General features: G+C 41.7%; 1 protein-coding gene across 1 annotated transcript in view; it reads left to right on the plus strand.

Moving 5' to 3' along the window:
- Window positions 1-24091, plus strand: part of itga1 (integrin, alpha 1) — a 285994-nt gene that overhangs the window by 60376 nt on the left and 201527 nt on the right. The window contains exon 6 of the mRNA XM_069924322.1: window positions 11404-11531. Coding sequence (XP_069780423.1) covers window positions 11404-11531 — 128 coding nt within the window. The remainder of the gene's footprint in view (window positions 1-11403; window positions 11532-24091) is intronic.

Consider the following 24091-nt stretch of genomic DNA (forward strand, 5'->3'; position numbering starts at 1 on the left):
GGCAAAATATTCTCAAGTCTATGAGCCAAGATCTTCATGTCAACATTAAGTAAGGAGATGGGTCTATAGGATGCACAATCCTCTGGAGCCTTTTCTTTTTTTTAGGATCACTGAAATGAAAGCCTCATAAAATGGAGGAGGTAACTTTCCTTCTTGAAATGACTTGTTCAATAGTAAACATAATTGTGGAACAAGTTGTTTGGAGAATAATTTATAAAACTCAATGGAAAGCTATCAGGACCTGGAGATATGCCTGATTGCCTTTTGGAATGCTTCTTGTGATATTACATATATATAACATATAACAATTACAGCACGGAAACAGGCCATTAGGCCCTTCTAGTCCGCACCGAACCAAACACTCCTCTCTAGTCCTACCTACCTGCACAATGACCATAACCCTCCACCTTCTTCTCATCCATATACCTGTCCAGCTTTTTCTTAAATAATAAAATTGACTTTGCCGCTACTATTTCCCCCGGAAGCTCATTCCACACCGCTACCACTCTCTGAGTAAAGAAGTTCCCCCTCATGTTACCTCTAAACCTTTGCCCCTTAATTCTTAACTTATGTCCTCTTGTTTCAATCTCTCCTACTCTTAACGGAAATAGTCTATCCACATCCACTCTGTCTATCCCTTTCATAATCTTAAATACCTCTATCAAATCCCCTCTCAACATTCTACGCTCCAAAGAATAAAAACCTAATCTGCCCAATCTCTCCCTGTACTCTAGATGCTTAAACCCAGGTAACATTCTGGTAAATCTTCTCTGCACTCTCTCCACTCTGCTTATATCCTTCCTATAATTAGGCAACCAGAACTGCACACAGAACTCTAAATTAGGCCGCACCAACGCCTTATACAATCTCAACATCACCTCCCAACTCCTATATTCCATGCAATGATTGATAAAGGCCAGCATACTAAAAGCCTTCTTCACCACCCTATTCACATGAGTTTCTACCTTCAGGGAATGATGTACCGTTACTCCTAAATCCTTCTGCTCTTCTGTATTCATCAATGGTCTCCCATTTATTACGTATGTCCTGTTCTGATTCTTCTTACCCAAAATGAAGCACTTCACACTTATCAGCATTAAATTCCATCTGCCATTTTTCAGCCCTCTTTTCTAAGCAGCCCAAATCCCTCTGCAATCCTTCAAAACCTTCTTCATTATCCACTATTCCACCTATCTTAGTATCGTCTGCATATTTACTAATCCAATTCACCACCCCATCATCTAGATCATTAATGTATACAACGAACAACAATGGGCCCAATACAGATCCCTGAGGCACACCACTGGTCACCGGCCTCCAACCTGACAGACAATTTTCCACTACCACTCTCTGGCCTCTCCCTTTCAGCCAATGTTCAATCCATTTGACTATCTCAAAATTTATGCCTAAAGACTGCACCTTCCTAACTAACCTTCCATGTGGTACCTTATCGAAGGCCTTACTGAAGTCCATATAGACAACATCCACCGCGCTACCTTCATCCACATTCCTAGTCACCTCTTCAAAAAATTCAATCAGATTGGTCAAACAGGACCTTCCGCCCACAAATCCGTGTTGAGTGCTCCTGATCAGACCCTGTCTATCCAGATGTTTATAAGTACTATCTCTAAGAACTTTCTCCATTAATTTACCTACCACAGACGTCAAACTTACAGGCCGATAATTGCCAGGCTTCCTCCTTGAACCCTTTTTAAATAACGGAACGACATGCGCAATATGCCAATCCTCCGGCACTATCCCCATCTCTAATGACATTTGGAAAATTACCGTCAGAGCCTCTGCTATTTCCTCCTTTACTTCTCTCAATGTCCTGGGGAAGATCCCGTCTGGTCCCGGAGACTTATCCACCTTTATATTCCTCAAAAGCCCTAACACTACATCTTTCATAATCAGTATATTCTCCATATTTACCCAATTTGCTTTTTTTATCTCACATATCCCAATATCCTTCTCCTTGGTGAATACCGAAGAAAAGAAACTGTTCAATATCTCCCCCATTTCTCTAGGCTCCACACACAGTTTTCCGCTCTGATTCTCTAAGGGACCAATTTTATCTCTCGCTTTCCTTTTACCATTAACATATTTGTAGAACCCTTTTGGATTAATTTTCACCCTGCTTGCTATAGTCTCCTCGAACCTTCTTTCAGCTTTCCTAATTCCTCTCTTAAGATTCCTCTTACATTCAATGTATTTTTCAAACATCTCCTTAATTCCATGCTTCTTATACCTAATGTACACCTCCCTTTTTCTTCGAACCAAGTTTCCAATATTCCTTGAAAACCACGGCTCTCTCAAACCTTTTGCCCCTCCTTTTAAGCTAACAGGAACATAAAGCTTTTGCACTCTCAAAATCTGAACTTTAAAAGACTTCCATCTCTCTACTACATCCTGCCTATAAAACAAATTGTCCCAATGCACACCCTGTAAGTCCTTTCGCATCTCCTCAAATCTAGCTTTTCCCCAATCAAAAACCTCAACCCTTGGCCCTGACTTATCTCTTTCCATAATGACATTGAAGCTGATGGCATTATGATCACTGGACCTGAAGTGCTCGCCAACACTAACCTCCGTCACTTGACCCATCCCATTTGCCAACAGTAGATCTAACACTGCTCCATCTCTGGTCGGCACCTCTACATATTGTTGTAAAAAACTATCTTGCACACATTTCACAAACTCTAACCCATCCAGCCCTTTCACAGAATGTGTTTCCCAATCTATATGTGGAAAATTAAAATCTCCCATAATTACAACCCTGTGCTTATCACAAATATCCACTATCTCCCTACAGATTTGCTCCTCTAGGTCTCGGTCCCCTCCAGGTGGTCTATAATACACCCCTACAAGTGTAACCTCTCCTTTCCCTCTCCTCAGTTCCACCCAAATAGCCTCCATGGACAAGCCCTCTAATCTATCCTGCTTAAGCACCGCTGTAATATTCTCCCTGACAAGCAATGCAACACCTCCTCCTCTTGCCCCTCCGACTCTATCACACCTAAAGCAACGAAACCCAGGGATATTCAGCTGCCAATCACATCCCTCCTGCAACCATGTCTCACTAATCGCTACCACATCAGACTTCCAAGTTTCAATCCATACCTTCAGCTCATCCACCTTTTTTACAATACTCCTCCAAACTTTCCCAGTTTTCATGATAAAGTGTAAGTAAATTCAAGTGGTCTAAAATATCCACCATCAAATCTTGTTCATTATTAAACTCAGAAGAATAAATTTAATATAGAAGTCTCTAAAAACATATTTTATTTTAAATTAAACAGTGGTTATTGTATCATCGGTGATACGTATCCCATTAAATTTTTACCCAAAATTCCTTTCAATTAAGTGGCTAGTAATTTACTAGAATTCTGGCCACGAATATAGAATTGACTTTGAGTTCTGATTATCTGTTGTTCAATTGGATGGGTGGATAATAAATCAAATTTAGTTTTAAGTTCAATTCTTCTATTATATAACTCTGGGTTTTTATTTTGCACAAATTGTAATTCAATCTGTTTGATCTGATTAATCAAATCTATTCTTTCTTTCTTGCTCTTTACATTTATACTAGCAGCATATGAAATTATTTGATCATGTAAGTACGCTTTCCTTGTATCCCATAGTATCGAATTAGAAATCTCCAGTGTTGAATTAACAATGGAAAAAAAGTACTTTTTTTTTAGTAAAATCAAAAAAATCTTTATCTTTGAATAGTTTTAAATGGCCATTTTTTTTAGTCACTGGAACATCAGGAAATTCCAACTTTTAAATTACTAGGGGAAGATTAGAAATAACTATGCCTTGATGTTCACAAGTTCTGGTGATATTGATTTACTGATTGATTTGATTTACTGATATTGATTTATTGATTTACTATTAAAAAATTTTAATAGTACTTGAAGGTCACAAAACTCATTTGTGGCCAGTTCCAAATAACCACTTACATCCCCAATTGCCTCCACTGTTGATGTATCTGCTCATAATTAAAACCATACATTTTGTTTTATTTCTTGCCAGGGATAAAAGTAAACAAAGTTTACACCAGATTCATAACACTCTACTAGTGTCTGAAAAATGTTCTACAGCATAAAATTGTGCATGTCCACTCAACTAAATATCCTATTTAAAAATTACTGCTAAATTATAACTCATTTAAAGGGAATACCAACAAAATAGTCAAGTGAAGTGGTCACAAGATGGGATCAAATACCTAGGAGTTAGAGTAGGCAACAACTTGAATAATTTATATAAATTGAATTGCACCTCCTTGCTTAGAAAGATTGAGAAAGATGAATAGAAGGTTGGCCTTTCCTATCACACTGGTAGGCAGTGTCAATTGTGTTAAAATGTTGCTGAGACTTCAATATCTCTTCCAGACTTTGCCTGTGGCATTCCCCTGAGGATTCTTTCAAAACGTACACTCACATATTAGAAAATTTATTTGAAATGGTAATGTAGCCAGGGTCTCCATTGAGAAATTAACATATAACTACAGTCTGGGTGGTATAAAATTACCAGACTTTAAAAAGAAATACTATTGGGCAGCCCAGTTGAGGTATTTGATGGAGAAGGTGTACCATCCTGGTCACAAATTGGGCTGGCCACAAAGGGCGAGATGATAGCAGGAGATTTTAAATGGAATACTAATGTTCCTCAACATGGTTATCCAACTGCACGAAAACCAACAAGGTCGGGTCAGATACAGCAATGAGATCTCTGAACCCTTCTCCATTAACAATGGCGTGAAGCAAGGCTGCGTTCTCGCACCAACCCCCTTTTCAATCTTCTTCAGCATGATGCTGAAACAAGCCATGAAATACCTCAACAATTGAAGACGCTCTTTACATCCGGTACCGCACGAATGGCAGTCTCTTCAATCTGAGGCGCCTGCAAGCTCATACCAAGACACAAGAGCAACTTGTCCGTGAACTACTCTTTGCAGATGATGCCACTTTAGTTGCCCATTCAGAGCCAGCTCTTCAGCACTTGACGTCCTGTTTTGCGGAAACTGCCAAAATGTTTGGCCTGGAAGTCAGCCTGAAGAAAACTGAGGTCCTCCATCAGCCAGCTCCCCACCATGACTACCAGCCCCCCCACATCTCCATCGGGCACACAAAACTCAAAACGGTCAACCAGTTTACCTATCTCGGCTGCACCATTTCATCGGATGCAAGGATTGACAACGAGATAGGCAACAGACTCGCCAAGGCAAATAGCGCCTTTGGAAGACTACACAAAAGAGTCTGAAAAAACAACCAACTGAAAAACCTCACAAAGATTAGCGTATACAGAGCCGTTGTCATACCCACACTCCTGTTCGGCTCCGAATCATGGGTCCTCTACCGGCATCACCTACGGCTCCTAGAACGCTTCCACCAGCGTTGTCTCCACTCCATCCTCAACATTCATTGGAGCGACTTCATCTCCAACATCGAAGTACTCGAGATAGCAGAGGCCGACAGCATCGAATCCACGCTGCTGAAGACCCAACTGCGCTGGGTAGGTCACGTCTCTAGAATGGAGGACCATCGCCTTCCCAAGATCGTGTTATATGGTGAGCTCTCCACTGGCCACCGAGACAGAGGTGCACCAAAGAAGAGGTACAAGGACTGCCTAAAGAAATCTCTTGGTGCCACCGCCAGTGCGCGGATATCGCCTTAAACCGTGCATCTTGGCGCCTCACAGTTCAGTGGGCAGCAACTTCCTTTGAAGAAGACCACAGAACCCACCTCACTGACAAAAGACAAAGGAGGAAAAACCCAACACTCAACCCCGACCAATTTTCCCTTGCAATCGCTGCAACCGTGTCTGCCTGTATCGCATCGGACTTGTCAGCCACAAACAAGCCTGCAGCTGACGTGGACATTACCCCTCCATAAATCTTCATCCGCAAAGCCAAGCCAAAGAAAGAAGAAGAAAGAAGAAAGAAGAAAAGAAAGAAATTGTTATCTGGCAAAAAAAGTGTCCCATACTAAAACATGTCATTATTATTTGGAATAAAATTAATGAGTGTATAAGAGTAAAAGTGGGACTCTCTCCAAAAAAAAATGCCCCTGACTCTGAATAGGTTAATTTAATTGAGAGTAGATAACAAGATCCTGGACACCTGGGGCCAGAAGTGGATCAGGTCTATTGAGGACTGTGACAAGCAGGGTCAACTAATGTCATTTGGAGCATTTAGGAATAAATATGATTTATAAAATAAGAAATTTCTCTGCTACCTTCAGATAAGATCTTTCTTTTTTTTAATTTTTTTTTTATTTTTCACACTATGAACCATACTAACCAAAATACACACAAACATTTCCCTCATGAATATACACAGTGTCATTTTCTCCCCTTTTCCCCCTCCCTTCCCTCCCTCCTTCCATAAACCTCAGAATTCAGTTTGTTCCTGCTATCAGCAATTTCATCATCAATAAAGATATCTGCCAGTACCTGTGGCAGCCATGTATGCCCAGGCCACAGCAACACCACCACCATGTTTCACAGATGAGCTGGTATGCTTTGGCAGTTACTCTCTGCCTCCACACTTTGCTCTTGCCATCACTCTGCTACATGTTAATCTTGGTCTTATCTCTCCAAAAGACTTTTTTTTTCAGAATTCTTCAGGCTCATTTAAATACTTCCTGACAACCTAATCTGGCCATCCTATTTCTGTGGCTAGTTAGTGGTTTGTATCTTACAGTGTAGGCTCTATTTCTGTCCATGAAGTCTTCTGCGGACAGTAGTGTGATGGATTATATCATATTTTATATTGTATATAGATATGTTTTTGAAGGAGATCGATTGTGGGGGTAGTTAGGTCACAAACAAACACTTCACAAAACAGATCTCATTTAAAATGCCAGAGCTCTGCTCAAGCCAAACAGTCTAGGCTCCGAGTGCCTTTGCAAAAACTTTGAAGAATGCTTATGGACACTTCACAAGTAGTTGTTAATTGGATATGCTGTGGAGTAATGGATTATTGTTTTGAAAGCAACAGATGAATGGACTCAGCAGTTTGGATCCGATGCTGCAATCTGTCTGGTTGCCGTTTGCTGTTCTAAAAAATATAATGTGGTTTTGCAAGCAGGGAGAGAGAGAGAGAGAGAGAGAGAGAGAGAGAACTGGCTTCTGCAGTCATGGCAAGCTGGCAGCTTGTTGAAATGCCATTTTGAAGATGGGTTGTGAGTTCTGAACTCAGCCCGTTATTAACCCTTGTGGTCCATAAAAGAGGAAATGGCTGGCTAGAGTGTTTCAACTGAAATAAGGGAAACAAAAGGAACTCTGTGGTGACCTGCAGAAGAAGAGGTTATCATTTGGAAATCCCTGATGGGGCAAGTTTCTTCGGCAAGACACTGAAGTGACTGATCGGAGGGAATTAGTTAATGTGTGTTCAACGAGCAACAAATCTCTCTCTGAAACCGGCAAGAACCTTCCTGAGTGGTAACCATTTAAGTACCAGAGCTTGGTGAAAATTTATAAATGTTAAATTCTGTGCACAGTATAAGAATTGCCTAATTCTGGTGAACTTGGAGGAGTGAGAAGTGAGATTGGACTGTGAATCAAAGAACTTTTCTGAACTTAGAATTAGAAGGGGGTTAAGTTAATAGTAATAAGTTAAAGCTTGATCCTGTTTTTTTATGTTTAAAAAAAATTAAAAATGACTTTTGTTTAAGTAACCATTTGTCTTGGTGAATTTCTATTGCTCCTAGGTTTTGGGGTCCTCTGGACCCATAACGGTAGTCATTAATGCTTCCATACCTGGCTCCTAAAGAGAGTTTCTGATCTGTCAGACAGATGTTTGGAAATTTTTTTCACTATATGATAAGTAATCTTCTGTCATCAGCCGTGGAGGTCTTCTTTAGTCTACCCATACCTTTACGATTACTGAGCTTACCAGTACAAACTTTTCTCTTAATGATTTTCCAAACAGTTGTTTTGGGAATCCTAAGGTTCGGGTGATGTCTCTTCCTGTTTTATTCATGTTTTTCAGCATTATAATGGCTTCTTTGATTTTTATTGGCACAACTCTGGTCCTCAGGTTGAAAAATTTATAACTACAGACTCCCAAGGTGTTCAAAAGCTTAGAAGCAAACCTAGTTGCATCAGGGTCCCTTCTGTCATTTAAGAGAAGGTTGGATGTGTGTGTTTACCTCTCCATAAATCTTTGTCTGCGAAGCCAAGCCAAAGAAGAAGGATGTGTACATGGAGGTGAGGGGGTCGGAGGGTTATTGGCGGTGAGCGGGAGGTTTGAGTTAGTGGAGTTGTTCTAGTAAACCGGTGCGGACTTGAAAGGCCAACATGGCCTGTTACCGCTCCATAAATAGTTATATAGCTCTCGTATACCCGCACCAATGAAGCAATTAAACACACCTGAGTAATCACAAACATCTGTGAAGCCAAATGTCCTCAACATTGTGCCCTGAAAAGGGAGAACTATGTATAAAATGTGTTATAATTTCTAACTGGTCAAACCAATATTATACAAAAAAATCTGAAATGTGCACTTTAATTACGTATGGATTGCTTGATTGCAAATTTAAAACCATGGAGCGCAGGGGCAAATAAAGGAAATAAGTGTTTTTGTCCCAGACATTATGAAGGGCTCTGCATATCTTCTGTAGTGGAGTGATACAAAATATTTGTTTACTTCATCTTTTATCTCCTCATTTTCATTCCCACACATACTTTGAATGAAATTAGCATTCACTTTCTTAACTTTATTAAACCATCTCAAAATTACTTTGTGTTTTAATAGTTTTGGCTGATTTTATATCTTCATCTAATTATCCATGCTAATTGATCTTTCGGTTATTATTTGCTTCTATTTATTCTGTTTAATCTTCGTACTTTGCTTTTTCTTTCAATCTTTAACTTTTTCAGTTATCCATAGATCTGAAACATTTTGCACAGTATCAGATCGAGTATGGCCTATTCTCTGGTTGGCTTCACACATGCCTTTCGAATAAAACTATCCTAAAGACTCACTTCAAACTCTTCAAACAGGCTTATTTGACCATCTGATTTTTGCAATCTACCGGCAAATGAAAATCCTCTGATTATTGTTGAATCTATCCAACAAGCTCTCATTAATGTTTCTGACCTGCGAACCCGTACATCATTTTGGTTTCTTGTTTTTATTTTTCCTCATGGCCATCCAGGTGGATTCTACATCTAGCTCATGGGCACTGATCTTCCCTATCTACTGTATAAAGAGAATTATTAATTATCACCACAACTTTTTCACATGTTCCATCTACCTGTCTGCCAATGGGGCAGCATATAATGAAGCAGTCAGTGCAAAGCTATTACAGTGCAGGCAGTCCCAGGTTAAATAAGTGTTCCATTATCTAGGTTTGTCTTTAACTCAAATTTGTATTTAAGACAGAATAAGTACATACGATGCTTATTTAGCATCAGTTAGGGAAATGTTTGTCTTACTATAGAGCATATTTAGTATATATTTACCTTTCAATGCAAATAAAACACTTCCCAACTCTAAAACATCTTAAACAGAATAATACAGTACATAATAATGCAGTACTGTACATAAGGGAATCTAAGATCGATCTCTAAGCAAAACAATTAAAAAAACAATCCAAGGATGAAACAGGAGAAGTGAACCCTTGGATGTTACACGATGGCAGCCAGCATTCTTGGAATGGCACACTGGTAGCAGAAGAAAACATTTAAAATTCAAGATCCATTGGCAAATGCTATCACTTTGAGTTTTAACAATTCTAGTTTGGAGTACAAATTTTTATCTCTCATAAGCATGCTATCTACCAAAATTAGCAGATAAGAGTTTTATTTGGGTGATTTACAACATGGAAAACTGGAGCCAATTTATCTATCTGATTCAGAAGTTATCCAATCCAGTGAGGGGGGAGGGGTGGTGGTGGAGCGAGCAGGGAGTGGGAGGGGGAACTGTGTCAGAATGGCGAGCGGAACAGAGGAGGAATGATTGAGTCTGAGCGGCGAGCGACTGCGTCACTTTATTCAATCACCTTCCACAACTTTTTCTACACCAATGGCACACTTTGTAGGAGTATGTGGAATGTTAACAAAATGATTGGTGGCAGGAGACCAGCTACCAATGTCAGGAGAAAATTTCTGATTTACCATGTTGTTAAGGAGATACTCACCAAGAATATATGAATTCCTTCCAAAAGAAGTAGGGAAGAAGAGTTGATGGAAAAAAAAACTAATCGAACAGATTTGCCAAATGTAACCAAGTAAAATGAAGATAATTTTGTATTTCCAACTCTACAAGAACCTCTTACCTCTCAGCAACTGATATTTGATATTAATGTAAAACTCTATCTGAAATGGTTGGGTCTGGGCCGATATTAAATAAACATTTTTTTTAAGTACTGTCATTTTGTTTTAAATCAGCCCAGTAGCAACAGAAAATCATTATATCAATGTTTAAATAACAACAAACAAGATAGGAAAGATTTTTAAGCATTAAAATAATGTTTAATTCTCACCAAAAAATGCTGGCCATCACTGATCACTGAGACCTCCCAGCTGCCACTGTCAATCCCCCTCCGACTCATCCCCACCATTGCCGCTGATCCCCGGGAAGGCTTCCCAGGTAGGTAGAACACTCACTGGTGAGTCAGCGGGCTCCTGTCTCCGCAGTCACTGGAGCTCCTGATCCCAGAGTCCCAACTCATAATCCTCCACTAGGCCTATCTCAAGCGCACACCAGGGAGTCCGGTGAGCGTGTGCGGTAGTAGGCCGAGGGAAGGTTTCAGAGACAGCATCAGGAGCTCTGCTGTGCTGAGGAGGGAGGGAGGGAATGGCACAGAGCCCAAGGTTCCTCTCTTGCCCAGGATACCTCTCTCCTTAATGATGCTATGACAAGGGATTCTTTCAACTGCTTGCAGCTGGGAGACAGCAGCATGCAGTTTGAAAGGGAGAATTGGAGAGAAAAGTCAATAGGGGAAGGTAAAGAAGAAATGGAAAGAGAGAGGGGAGGGAGTTACCTGACACAAAGATAATCATCATTATAATTTCACGTTGAGTGAATCTTTTCTTCAACCTGTGAGATCAGTTCGGCTCCGAAAAAATTTTGGAAAAATTAAGATTTCTGATCTGAGGATTTCGGAAGATCCAATTTCGGATAATCAGAGTTCTACATGTATTTGTCCACAAGGAGTATTTTGGATGCATAATGCTGGTATTTTAGATGTTAAACTTGGTGCCTTTGTTTTTAACGTTTCCCTATTTGCTTTTGTATGTGTTGCACTGCATAGAAGCATTTTCCACTTTTTGTTCCATATACAACATGCTTGTCATTTTCAAATTGTATCCCTATTGATATAGTACTGGTGTTGTAAATGTTATTTGATCTGAAACTGTCTTTACAAAATATACTGTGTTCTGTATTTGCAGCTTGCAAGACTCGACTTGACATTGTGATTGTACTTGATGGTTCCAACAGCATTTACCCTTGGTCCAGTGTTAACAACTTCCTCATCAAACTTCTGGAAAAAATTGAAATTGGGCGTGAGCAAACTCAGGTTAGTCAGAGGCTTCCAAAGTCTTGCTTATTTAATTCCCTATTTGATTGAACCCTGGGAAATGTTCCCTGGTGTCACCCGCAGGGATTCTCGGCTCACATCTAGAGTTCAGCTCCCTGTTAGATGATCCCTGTTAGGTGATCTTGGTGAAATCCAAAATGAGCATTAGATACAAGATTTAAGATTCTTTGTATCATTAAGTGCACAAAATATACACAAAAGTTTTCCCTTTATTTGTCCTGAAAGGGTACATAACAAGGCACCATCAATACAGTGTCACTGTTCAAGAAAAGAAAACAAAACAAAGGCGAGTTCCTTTGAAGTCATCAAGTGTTGATGGATCCTCAGATTTCAGACTTACTGTTACATACAACCCTTAGATTCTCTTTTCCTGTGTGTGAGGCAGAATTACCATTCATTGGCAGTAGAGAACAAAAACCAACTCAGCGTACATATGTAAACACATAAAGAAATGTAAACAATCTGTGCAATACACAGAGAGAAAAGAATCAATAAAATGCAGAAGTAGAGTCCATAAATTAGTCCCTGATTGAGTTTGTCAATGAGGAATCTGATGGTAGAGGGATAGCAGCTGTTCCCGAACCTGGTGGTGCAAGTCTTATGGCACCTAAACCTCTTTCTTAATGGTTTTGTTGTTCGTCCTACTTAGTCGAAGATGACCATGGCTTCAAAGTCAAATGGAAGATTGGTGATTGGTGAGGCTAATCTGGGCCTTGAAGGCTCACCCACATATGGGTGGGTGCTGTCATTGCAGTGGATGCTGCTTGGGCCTTGCGCACAGCACGCTTTTGTTGTGCCTCGATGATGCACCTGACTTCAGTTGCACGGGCTCCTGAGGTGATCTTGCTGCACCAAGCTGGATGGTCGAGGGCAAGTGTCTCCCACATGTTGATGTCGACATCCAGGCTTTTGAAGGACACTTTGAGATAGTCTTTGTAACGCTTCTTCTGCTCCCCATCTTAGCACTTGCCCTGACACAGTTCTCCGTATAGCAGCTGCTTAGGCAATCGGCTGTCTGGCATTCTGACCACATGTCCAGCCCACCTGGCTTGGGCTTTCAGCAGGAGGGTGTTGACACTGCAGAGCCCAGCTCGTTCCAGGATTTCTGTGTCAGGGACTTTGTCCTGCCACCTGATGTGGAGGAGTCTGTGGAGACAGCTCAGGTGAAAGTGGTTGAGCTGTTTGGCATGTCTGCTGTAGTCACAGTCTCGCTGGCATAAAAGAGGGTGGTAAAGACCACTGCACAGAAAACCTTCAGCTTGGTGGTAAGGCTGAGTCCTCTCCACTCCCAGACGTTCTCACGGAGTCTCCCAAAGGTGGCGCTGGATTTGGCAATCCTGTTGTTGACCTCAGCATCTATGTTCACTGTGCGAGAGAGTATGCTGCCCAGGTAGGTGAGGTTATCAACTGCCTGGAGGTTTTGGCCCTTCACCGTGATGCGTGGCTGCTGGTATGGCTTTCCTGGGGCAGGCTCGTACATAACTTCAGTCTTTTTGGTGCTGATCGTGAGACCAAAGTTGTCGCAGGCTTGTGAGAATCCGTCCATTTCACATTGCATCTTTTGCTCTGCGCAGTCATCGGCAAACATGAAGTCTCTGATGACAGTCTCTTGCACCTTTGTAACTGCCTGCAGGCACCTGAGGTTGAACAACCTGCCGTCAGTCCTGTACCTGACGTGGATTCCTTCTTCGTAGTTACGGTAGGCATCTATCAGCATGGTAGAGAAGACCATACTGAACAGAGTCGGGACAAGAACGCAGCCTTGTTTGACGCCATTTGTCACTGGGAAGGGCTCCGACTTGTGAACAAAGTGTGCTGAATGGTGTGGATCCTTGGTGGTCGCTGCTGCTCTCCAACGCCATGTTCCCTGTAGATGTTCTTGATGGTGAAGAGCATTTTGCCCATGATGCCCTGGGCTATGTCCACTAACATTTGGGGAGCTGCCACCTCTCCCAATACCACTACCTCTGTGCCTCTGTAGCCTCATGGCCTCCTGTCTAATCTATGATGTACTCGACCTCGAGTCACCCAAGTCACCCTCCTCGTCCCCTAATTTGGAACCCCTGAACCAATAGTAGCTGTCAGCACCCAACCCCCTTTGGAAGCCTTGTTTGTCATCAGCACCCTCATAAATAGAGGTTCTGATATATAGTTCCCACAAGCTGATTGCCTGTGGTGTAATATAAGACCTTCGACTGCAAGTCCTGCCCTGGGCCACTGCTCTGGTCTACTCTGTAGGGTCCCCTCCTAGGCTTCTCCATCTAAGGAGGGGGAAGTTCTCCCACTCAGATGCCCTGCACTGTCTCAGTCTGAAACCCTTGAATTACTGCTATCTTTGGCACTACACTCTGTTGTCATCAATGTTAAAAATTCCCACTACCAGTCTCACTCTATAGGCAACTTAAACATATACAGAACCAGGAGGTGGGATCATTGGGCAGTCAGACCCCATGGAAGAGAACAAGAAGACATGTCTCTGTTCCACTTCTCTTCTGGGGTCGACTCCAGCAGAAGTGTCACCATCTTGACTTAGGGCATAGGTTTTTGGTAAATGCCACTGATGCTCCATCAATAATTCCAAAAGACTGGAAGTTATGCAAAACCGACAGGCTTTTATTTACAATAGAATTGGTTGACTGTCCTGAACTGGGGAACGGGCTGTGGAACAGTCATCTTTATTCAGGAGTCTGTGTATGGAGTAACAGGTACAGTCAGCCAATGGGTAAATATACAGACAGTGGTTTACCACATGTGAGCCTTGACTAAGTGAAACAACCTGGTGACGGAGGCAGAGATCATTGTGGAAGACTTGTAAGTGCTTTGGCACAGGTTCTGTTGGATAATGCATCTGCGGGTTATTGAGTTTCCCAGGCCGATACAAGATATTGTAATTGTAGGTGGAAAGTTAAATTCTCCATATCAATATATTGTTGTTTTTGATTTTACCTCGCTCCTGATTAGTGAACATGAACATTGGTCGATCAGCAAGTTAAATGGTTTGCCAGCCAGGTGGTGTGTCCAGTGCCATGCCGCCTTGACAATGGCTTGGGCCTTCTTCTTGACAAAAGAGTGCCAAGTTTCAGGGCCCTGGAGGATGCAGGAAAAAAAGCGATGTATCTGTCTGCCTGGTTAACTGTGGCAGCCAGGGCGAAGTCGGATGCATCTCCACCTGGAATGGAATGGATTCATCCACAGAGTTTATTGTAGCCTTGGTGATGTCTGACTTGATGCAGTTCAAGGCTGCACGGACCTCTGGTGTTGGGGAAAAGAGGTGGATTTAACAAGGGGGCCGGCCTTGTCCCCATAGATGGGGTCCCAAAGGACATAGTAAGTGAAAAAGCCCAGGCACCATTTCAGGCCTTTGAAGCTGTGGGGGAGGGGGAAGTTCCAAAAGTGGGTGTATGTGGTCAGTGTCGGGGCCAATGACTCCATTCTCAATGATGCAGCAAAGGATAGCAAGGCAAGTGGAGCGAAAGATGCATTTATCTTTATTGTACGCGAGGTTGAGGAGTCTGGTGGTGTGGAGTAATTTTTGGAGGGTGGCGTCATGGTCTTGCAGTTCATGGCCATAGATTGTGACATTGTCCAGATACGGGAATGTGGTCTGCAGCTCATACTAATTAAGGTCCTGTCCCTGGCACTGTACCATCTTTTTTTGGTGGTGATGGGTTTACAGTCAGAGATGAGGTTGGCAAACAGCGGTGGAGGGGTGATTTTGAGAGTGGAGAGTCCGCAGGTCATGCACACTGGCTGAAGATAGTAGGTGGGGGAGGGGGGGAGGCTGAGGGATAGTTGCCAATAGAGTGCAATGTGTGGTTTAAAAACTACTGGTTACAGACAGTGAGGGGGGATGAGGCCCATCGTACTCCATTGTCACACGTTTAAGGTGACATTGAAAGACCAGTCCCAGTAGCACTTCAGCGCATAGCTGTGACATCACTAGGAGTTTGAGGTCTTTGTAGTCTGTACCCTGCACGGTCAGGGTCACTATGCAGTACCTGTATAGGACTTTGAGGCCAAGGAGAGAATTTGGCTTACTAGCCTTACTAGCTAGTAAGGCTTACTAGCCTTACTAGCCTAGTAGTGCTGGACTGTGTAAAGGTTGATGAAGCTCTCTGTCCTCCCACTATCAAACGGGAAACTCATCTCATAGCCATCAATGAATGTCCATCATTGATTTGGCAAGTTGATGAGGACTACCTTGGTCCATCATGACGGAGGCCATGTCAGGGTCACTGCCTGTCGATGCAGTGGAGTGTTTGTGTTTTTTTTGTCAGAAGATGGTGACCTCCACAACTTGGACGTGGCGCTGCTGGGTCTTGGAGATGGCACTCAATATGGAGCCCCCATGACTCATGCGTGGTGCTGCTAATTCCCGGGGATGGTGGCATCCAAGATGGCAGCCCCATGGCCTGCATGTGGTCCTGCTGGGTGGAGGTTGAGGCATCCCTTCACGTAGTGCCCCTGGAGCAAACTTCATCTTTCGTTGGGCAGCATTTCCTTGGGTGCTTGCCCAGGCCAAAGAATTAACACTTTGGGTGCTCATGGAGTACAGTGGCCATGGTCGGGTCACTGATGGGACATGGTGATGGTGGTGTTTAGTGCTCATGGAGTACGACTGCCGTGGTCGGATTGCTGGCAGGACGTGATGGTGGAGGCATGCTCCAAGTTGGTGGCACCCGGGGCAACCACGAAGTGGCCGCATTTTCAGCTGAGTAGGGCTCCATGTTCTGAAGGACCACTTCCTGTGTGCCTGCCAATTTGACCATCCTCCGCAAGTTGAGCTCACCTTGCTCTAATTGTCTCTGATGGATGTAATTGGACCTGATGCCTGCAATATAGGTGTCTCTAATCAAGTCCTCCATGTTCTCTGCGACCCTCACAGCATTGCAGTCACAGGCCCATCCAAGGGTTTGCAGGGCCTGGAGGTACTCGGCATTCAATTCCATGGGTTGCTGTTTTCAGGCCACCAGAAGATATCTTTTGTAGACCTCATTTACCTTCCTCAGGTATGGGCCTTTCAAAATGTCCATCACCTCCAGATATAACATGCAGTCCCTGATCATTGAGTACATCAAACTACATCAGTAGTTTGTCATTCTCTAACCGAACAATGGCTGATGATGCCTCCAGGAAGCAGCACAGCCAGCATTCGAAGTTGGTAGAGGCCTCAGGCGATTGAGGGTAAATTTCTAGCTTCTCTGCTCCATTGTCAAAATTTATTTGAATAAAATTGATGCATCATCAATAACTCCAAAAAAACTGGAAGTTATGTATACATGACAGGTTTTTATTCACAATAGAATGGAGGCATGCCCATGATGGTCGACTGTCCTGAACTTGGGAGGGGACTGTGGAACAGTCACCTTTATACAGGAGTCTATAAGAGGAGCCACAGGTAGAGTCGGCCAAATAAATATCCAGACAGTGGTTTTACCACAGCCACGTGGTGGCAAAATAAATGACTCTTTCTATCACTTTGCTGATGAGTAAAAGTCAACAGGTTAGGAAATAGTTGAGCAGATTGGATTTATTCTGTTTTTGGTGGACATGACGTATCTGATTATGACAAGTTTTGCTTTAAATGCTGACATATGAAATACCTGTTTATATTTCCTGCATTGGAATGAAAGGAAAACCTTACATTTGTTTGGAACATTTTAAACCATCTCAAAGCTCCACAAGCAAATAAATATTTTTTTGAAGTATCATTAAGGTGGTGAATCAGCTGAGTTTCATTTGTAAGGTCTGGTGAGCTGAAATAATTTAATGATCAGGAAACCTGCTTCAAAAGCACTGGTTCAGGATTATACATGAACTGCAAAATAAGAATGAGCTCACCTGCTCTTCACTAAATCAGACCTTTGAGTTCAACGTAAGAGGATAGATGAGACATGTTGTTGACGCCACCTTCTGATGTTTCATCGCTCTCTGTACTGACTGCAGTACAGACTATGTGATAGTCGCATTCCTGTCAAGGTGCAACCAAGCCACACGGTACAATTCAAACAGACTTTATTCGAATAATGCTAGCAGGAATGAGCAGCTATTAGTGTTAGGTAGACAAGGTCACCTCACTAAGATTGAACATCATATATTTAAATGTATTGTTACAACTTATGTTTTACATTTTGCATATCCTCTTCCTAGAGATAGTTGTCTAGGAATGGTTTGTCTAGATGGTTTGTTGTCAATCATTTATTCTTATGTACAAGTCATAATTGATTACGTTTTTTGCAGCCTTTGACAATTTACATCGCGTCTAACAGGTCGTAACTCAATCAGCTGCACTTGGGCAGGAAACCAATTTATGAATGGGCTGACTTTTGACAGCTTGTTGACTCGATTGGTAGTCAGTTGTGTTAAAAATAGGAGGCAGGCATCAGGATACCTGGAGCCTGGGGGTTCTGTAGAAGAAGTGAGAATTGATTCCTGTCTGGGAGATTTGTTAGCTTTAAACATAACCTGTTCTCTGGAAGCTTCTGACTGAGTTAAATTTATGCTGGTTTTCTTATCAATGATTTTTGTAGCTATCTTATAAACACTACTTTCTACATTTCTACAACTGTGATTAACTGTTCTGGTTTCTGAAACTGAACTTGAAGGTATGGCCTTCTGGATCAGCTGTCAAGCCTGAACTGTGATTGACATCACCAAATAATGTGGTACCAAATTCAAATATTATAATCTATCCATTGCTGGAAATAAATACACAAGTTACACTGGTTTTCAATGTTGTTCACCTTCCGTAGTCCCAACTAGCAGTCGCTGGAGATTGCTTCTTTCCTTTCCTCACCCAAATTCCTGACACTAATGATATGATCTAAGCTTGAACATTGCATTCCAACTGCAATAACAGAAGATGATTGAATGGAAAATTGTCGGGGGGTGGGGGGTGACATGTGTGATGCCATAAAGAGAAGACATGAAGAGACACCTCCCCCTGGCAGAACTATTAAAAACCCATCTTTAAAGTTATAAATTTTTTTCAAAAAATATTGGAGATATTGCTGATATATTCTAGAAGCAATTATGAGGAAAACAAAAGCACAAGCAGTTAAAAAGAACGATTCCTAAACAGCTATCAAGTACAGAAGAATTTGGGCCTACATTCAAAGTGGAGCCTCTGGAGTTGAATCCTCCTCATCCAAGGCCGCAACGGCAGTCCTCTGGTAAGATTCATTCCACTCTGGCCCCGACTTCACGCTATATTGAGTGTGGCCCAGGCTGCAGTGATCCTGGGCTGACAAGAGGGTGGGTTCGTACTCATAGTTGGGTTGAAATGATCTCAGCATCAACAGAGGAAGAAGAAGGAGATACTGGAGGACTGGAAAAGGTAGGGAGGAGGAAGAAATTATGATATACAAGGGTAGGCCCATAGTTAAACAGTTTTTAATAAAGTTTAAATCTGACCCCCACTATTCAGATCGAACTTCATAAATTGATATATCTAAACAGATTGAAAATGCAATTCAGATGGGTCAAGGTTTTTCATCTATGAAGGAACAACTTGCTGCCATGAAAGGGAAAATATCTTCTATTAAGTTGGATGTGACAAAGTGTCTGAAAGTGATGGATAAAGTGCAAGATAATTTTAAGAAGATTGAAGAGGATTTTTATGATTGTAAAGTTGATGTGGAACAATGTAATGAAAAGATGGGACAAATGTAGGATTCATTTACTGGCTGGGAAATTCAGAGAAGTGATTTAATGAAGAAAATTGATGCCTTGGAGAATCAAAGTCGAAGGAATAATGTTAAAATTGTTGGTCTCCTGGAAGATTTTGAAGTTCCGGATCCTGTTCAATTTTTTCAGAAGTGGATTCCTGATGTTTTGGGGAAAGAGTATTATCCAAATGGTCTGGAACTGGATAGAGCTCATAGAGCAATAAGTTAAGGAAACCTCTTCCAGGTCAAGCTCCACGTTCTATCCTAATTAGATGTTTACGCTATCAAGATAGAGAATTGATCTTAAGAGTCACTGCTCAGAATGCGAGAAGCAATCAAGGCCCTTTGGTAGTTAAAAATAAGTCTTTTTTTATGCTGATCTGAGTCAAGCTGTTATTAAGCATCGTAAAGAATTTAATTCAGCTCAAGCTCTTTTGTGGAAGAAAGGATATAATTTTTTTTTCCCAATATCCTGCTGTACTTAAAGTTTTTTATGGAGACTTTCAATCCCCGTTTTTTAGTGATGAAGCTGAAGTTCTTACATTTGCTCATTCTTTACTGGATAATAAACAGGTGTAAAGTCAAGAAAGGTTTCCTCAACAGCCTTATCTAGTTCCAAGGAGGAAGAATGGAAGGCGAGAGAAGGAATCTCAGCAGTTTATTGATGTTGATGATGATCAAGTCAATAGTGATTTGGAAGAAGCATATCATACTTCAAATGATTTGTTCATTATTATTTTTTGTTCTTTTTGGGGAAGGTGGTTCAGCTACTGCTCCTTCTGAAGTCGTTGGCCACTTTGTGGCATTGGTCACTCTCATATAATTGAGGGGGTAATACAGTATTTTTTTTGTTTGGGATTTTTTTTATATATTGGGGTTTATTTCTTTTCTTTTTTCTTTGAGGAGATCTTTTGGTCCTTTTTGTGTGGTTGCTATGGTGAGGTGCTTCACCGTGTGTGGTGAGGTTGCTTTTGAAATGTTTTGTAATGATGGCTAATTTAAATTTTGCTACTTTTAATGTTAACGGGCTTAATAATTCGATTAAGAGAAAAAGAGCATTGGCGTAAATTAAAAATTGAAGGTTGATGTTGCTTTTTTCAAGAGACACATTTGACTGAGAAGGAACATCAGAAATTAAAAGAGTTAGATTAAATTGGGTTAGACATGTTATAGCATCTTCATTTAATTTGAAAGCAAGAGGAGGTCCTATTTTGATTAATAAAAAGTTTTTTTTTTAATTGGAATTGGTTATTGAGTTAGTAGGTAGACTTTTGATTGTTAATTATAATTTTTTTTCTGAGTGCTGCACTTTAATGAATATTTATACCCCTAATATAGATGATGAGGAATTTATGTTGAATTCTTTTCTTAACTTAAATTAGGCATATGAAAAAATTATGGTAGGATGTAGTGGGTGCACAGCACAGTATTGCGAACCACCACTGTCAGTTCACAGACTTACGTGACACATCACGGGCTAGCAGTGCTGGGCACCAAAGTACAGCGAGTGGATCAGATGAAGCCCCTGCCTAAAGGCACGGGGCGCTAATGGCTAATAGCTTTAACCTGCTGGTCCTGTGGTCCAGCAGTTGTTCACTAACGAGCTCATTAACAGGCAGGGAATAAAAGGTCTGTGTATGTCTGCATAAACCTGTCTTGAGTTGACCACCTTTGTGTGTGTTTGCCTATATTCAGTAGCATCTACCATAGTAACTGCTACAAGTTGGTGACTCTGAAGTTAAGATTCAATGAATTTGAATCATTATGAAAAAGGAGGACATTTCAACAACAGCGACATCTGCCGCCCCCACGGCAGTTAATGCAGTTGGGCTTCATTTGCCTCCTTTCTGGACACATCAGCCTCGAATTTGGTTTCTTCAAGCTGAAACCCAGTTTCGTCTTAGGGGTATAACAGTGGAAGACACAAAATTTTGACATGTTGTGAGTACATTGGACCTGGCCACTGCATCACAAGTAAGTGAATTTATTGCTCATCCTCTGGCAGCAGACCAGTATACCAGGTTCTGCCAGTTTCTTCTTGACACATTGGAACTTACTAGACATGAGTGTGGCATGCATCTTTTGAACATAACATAACAATTACAGCATGGAAACAGGCCATTAGGCCCTTCTAGTCCGCACTGAACCAACACCCCTTTCTAGTCCCACCTCCCTGCACAATGCCCATAACCCTCCATCTTCTTCTCATCCATATACCTGTCCAACCTTTTCTTAAATAATACAATTGACCCCGCCGCCACTATTTCTCCCGGAAGATCATTCCACACAGCTACCACTCTCTGAGTAAAGAAGTTCCCCCTCATGTTACCTCTAAACCTCTGCCCCTTAATTCTTAACTCATGTCCTCTTGTTTTAAACTTTCCTCCTCTTAACGGAAATAGTCTATCCACATCCATTCTGTCTATCCCTTTCATAATCTTAAATACTTCTATCAAATCCCCTCTCAACCTTCTACGCTCCAAAGAATAAAGACCCAATCTGTCCAATCTCTCCCCATACTCCAGATGCTTAAACCCAGGCAACATTCTGGTAAACCTTCTCTGCACTCTCTCCACTCTGTTTATATCCTTCCTATAATTAGGCGACCAGAACTGCACACGGAACTCCAAATTAGGCCGCACCAACGTCTTATACAATCTCAACATCACCTCCCAACTCCTATATTCCATGCAATGATTGATAAAGGCCAGCATACTAAAAGCCTTCTTCACCACCCTATTCACGTGAGTTTCTACCTTCAGGGAACGATGTACCGTTACTCCTAAATCTTTCTGCTCTTCTGTATTCCTCAATGCTCTCCCATTTACCACGTATGTCCTATTCTGATTCTTCTTACCAAAATGAAGCACCTCACACTTATCAGCATTAAATTCCATCTGCCATTTTTCAGCCCACTTTTCTAAGCAGCCCAAATCCCTCTGCAATCCTTGAAAACCTTCTTCATTATCCACTATTCCACCTATCTTAGTATCGTCTGCATATTTACTAATCCAATTCACCACCCCATCATCTAGATCATTAATGTATATAACGAACAACAATGGGCCCAATACAGATCCTTGAGGCACACCACTGGTCACCGGCCTCCAACCTGACAGACAATTATCCACTACCACTCTCTGGCCTCTCCCTTTCAGCCAATGTTCAATCCATTTGACTATCTCAAAATTTATACCTAAAGACTGCACCTTCCTAACTAACCTTCCATGTGGTACCTTATCGAAGGCCTTACTGAAGTCCATATAGACAACATCCACTGCGCTACCCTCATTCACATTCCTAGTCACCTCTTCAAAAAATTCAATCAGATTGGTCAAACATGACCTTCCTCCCACAAATCCATGTTGAGTGCTCCTGATCAGACCCTGTCTATCCAGATGTTTATAAGTACTATCTCTAAGAATTTTCTCCATTAATTTACCTACCACAGACGTCAAACTTACAGGCCGATAGTTGCCAGGCTTCCTCCTTGAACCCTTTTTAAATAACGGAACCACATGCGCAATGCGCCAATCCTCCGGCACTATCCCCATATCTAATGACATTTGAAAAATTACAGCCAGAGCCTCTGCTATTTCCTCCTTCACTTCTCTCAATGTCCTGGGGAAGATCCCGTCTGGTCCCGGAGACTTATCCACCTTTATATTCTTCAAAAGCCTTAAAACTGCATCTTTTGTAATCTCTATATTCCCCATATTTACCCAATTTGCTTTTTTTTATCCCACATCTCCCCATATCCTTCTCCTTAGTGAATACCAAAGAAAATAAACTGTTCAATATCTCCCCCATTTCTCTAGGTTCCACACACAGTTTTCCACTCTGATTTTCTAAGGGACCAATTTTGTCTCTAGCTTTCCTCTTACCATTAACATATTTGTAGAACTCTTTTGGATTAGTTTTCACCCTGCTTGCCATAGTTTTCTCGTACCTTCTTTTAGCTTTCCTAATTCCTCTCTTAAGATTCCTCTTACATTCAATGTATCTTTCAAACATCTCCTTAACTCCATGCTTCTTATATCTAATGTACGCCTCCCTTTTTCTTCGAACCAAGTTTCCAATATTCCTTGAAAACCACGGCTCTCTCAAACCTTTTGCCCCTCCCTTTAACCTAACAGGAACATAAAGCTTTTGCACTCTCAAAATCTGATCTTTAAAAGACTTCCATCTCTCTACTACATCCTGCCCATAAAACAAATTGTCCCAATGCACACCCTGCAAGTCCTTTCGCATCTCCTCAAATCTAGCTTTTCCCCAATCAAAAACCTCAATCCTTGGCCCTGATTTCTCTCTTTCCATAATGACATTGAAGCTGATGGCATTATGATCACTGGACCCGAAGTGCTCGCCAACACTAACCTCCGTCACTTGACCCATCCCATTTGCCAACAGTAGATCTAACACTGCTCCTTCTCTGGTCGGCACCTCTACATATTGTTGTAAAAAACTATCTTGCACACATTTCACAAACTCTAACCCATCCATTCCTTTCACAGAATGTGTTTCCCAATCTATATGTGGAAAATTAAAATCTCCCATAATTACAACCCTGTGCTTATCACAAATATCTACTATCTCCCTACAGATTTGCTCCTCTAGGTCTCGGTCCCCTCCAGGTGGTCTATAATACACCCCTACAAGTGTAACCTCTCCTTTCCTACTCCTCAGTTCCACCCAAATAGCCTCCGTGGATGTGCCCTCTAATCTATCCTTCCTAGGCATCGCTGTAATATTTTCCCTGACAAGCAATGCAACCCCACCTCCTCTTGCCCCTCCGACTCTATCACACCTAAAACAACGAAACCCAGGGATATTCAGTTGCCAGTCACATCCCTCCTGCAACCATGTCTCACT

The sequence above is a fragment of the Narcine bancroftii genome, chromosome 3 (assembly GCF_036971445.1).
Source record: "Narcine bancroftii isolate sNarBan1 chromosome 3, sNarBan1.hap1, whole genome shotgun sequence".
Taxonomy (NCBI): Eukaryota; Metazoa; Chordata; class Chondrichthyes; order Torpediniformes; family Narcinidae; genus Narcine; species Narcine bancroftii.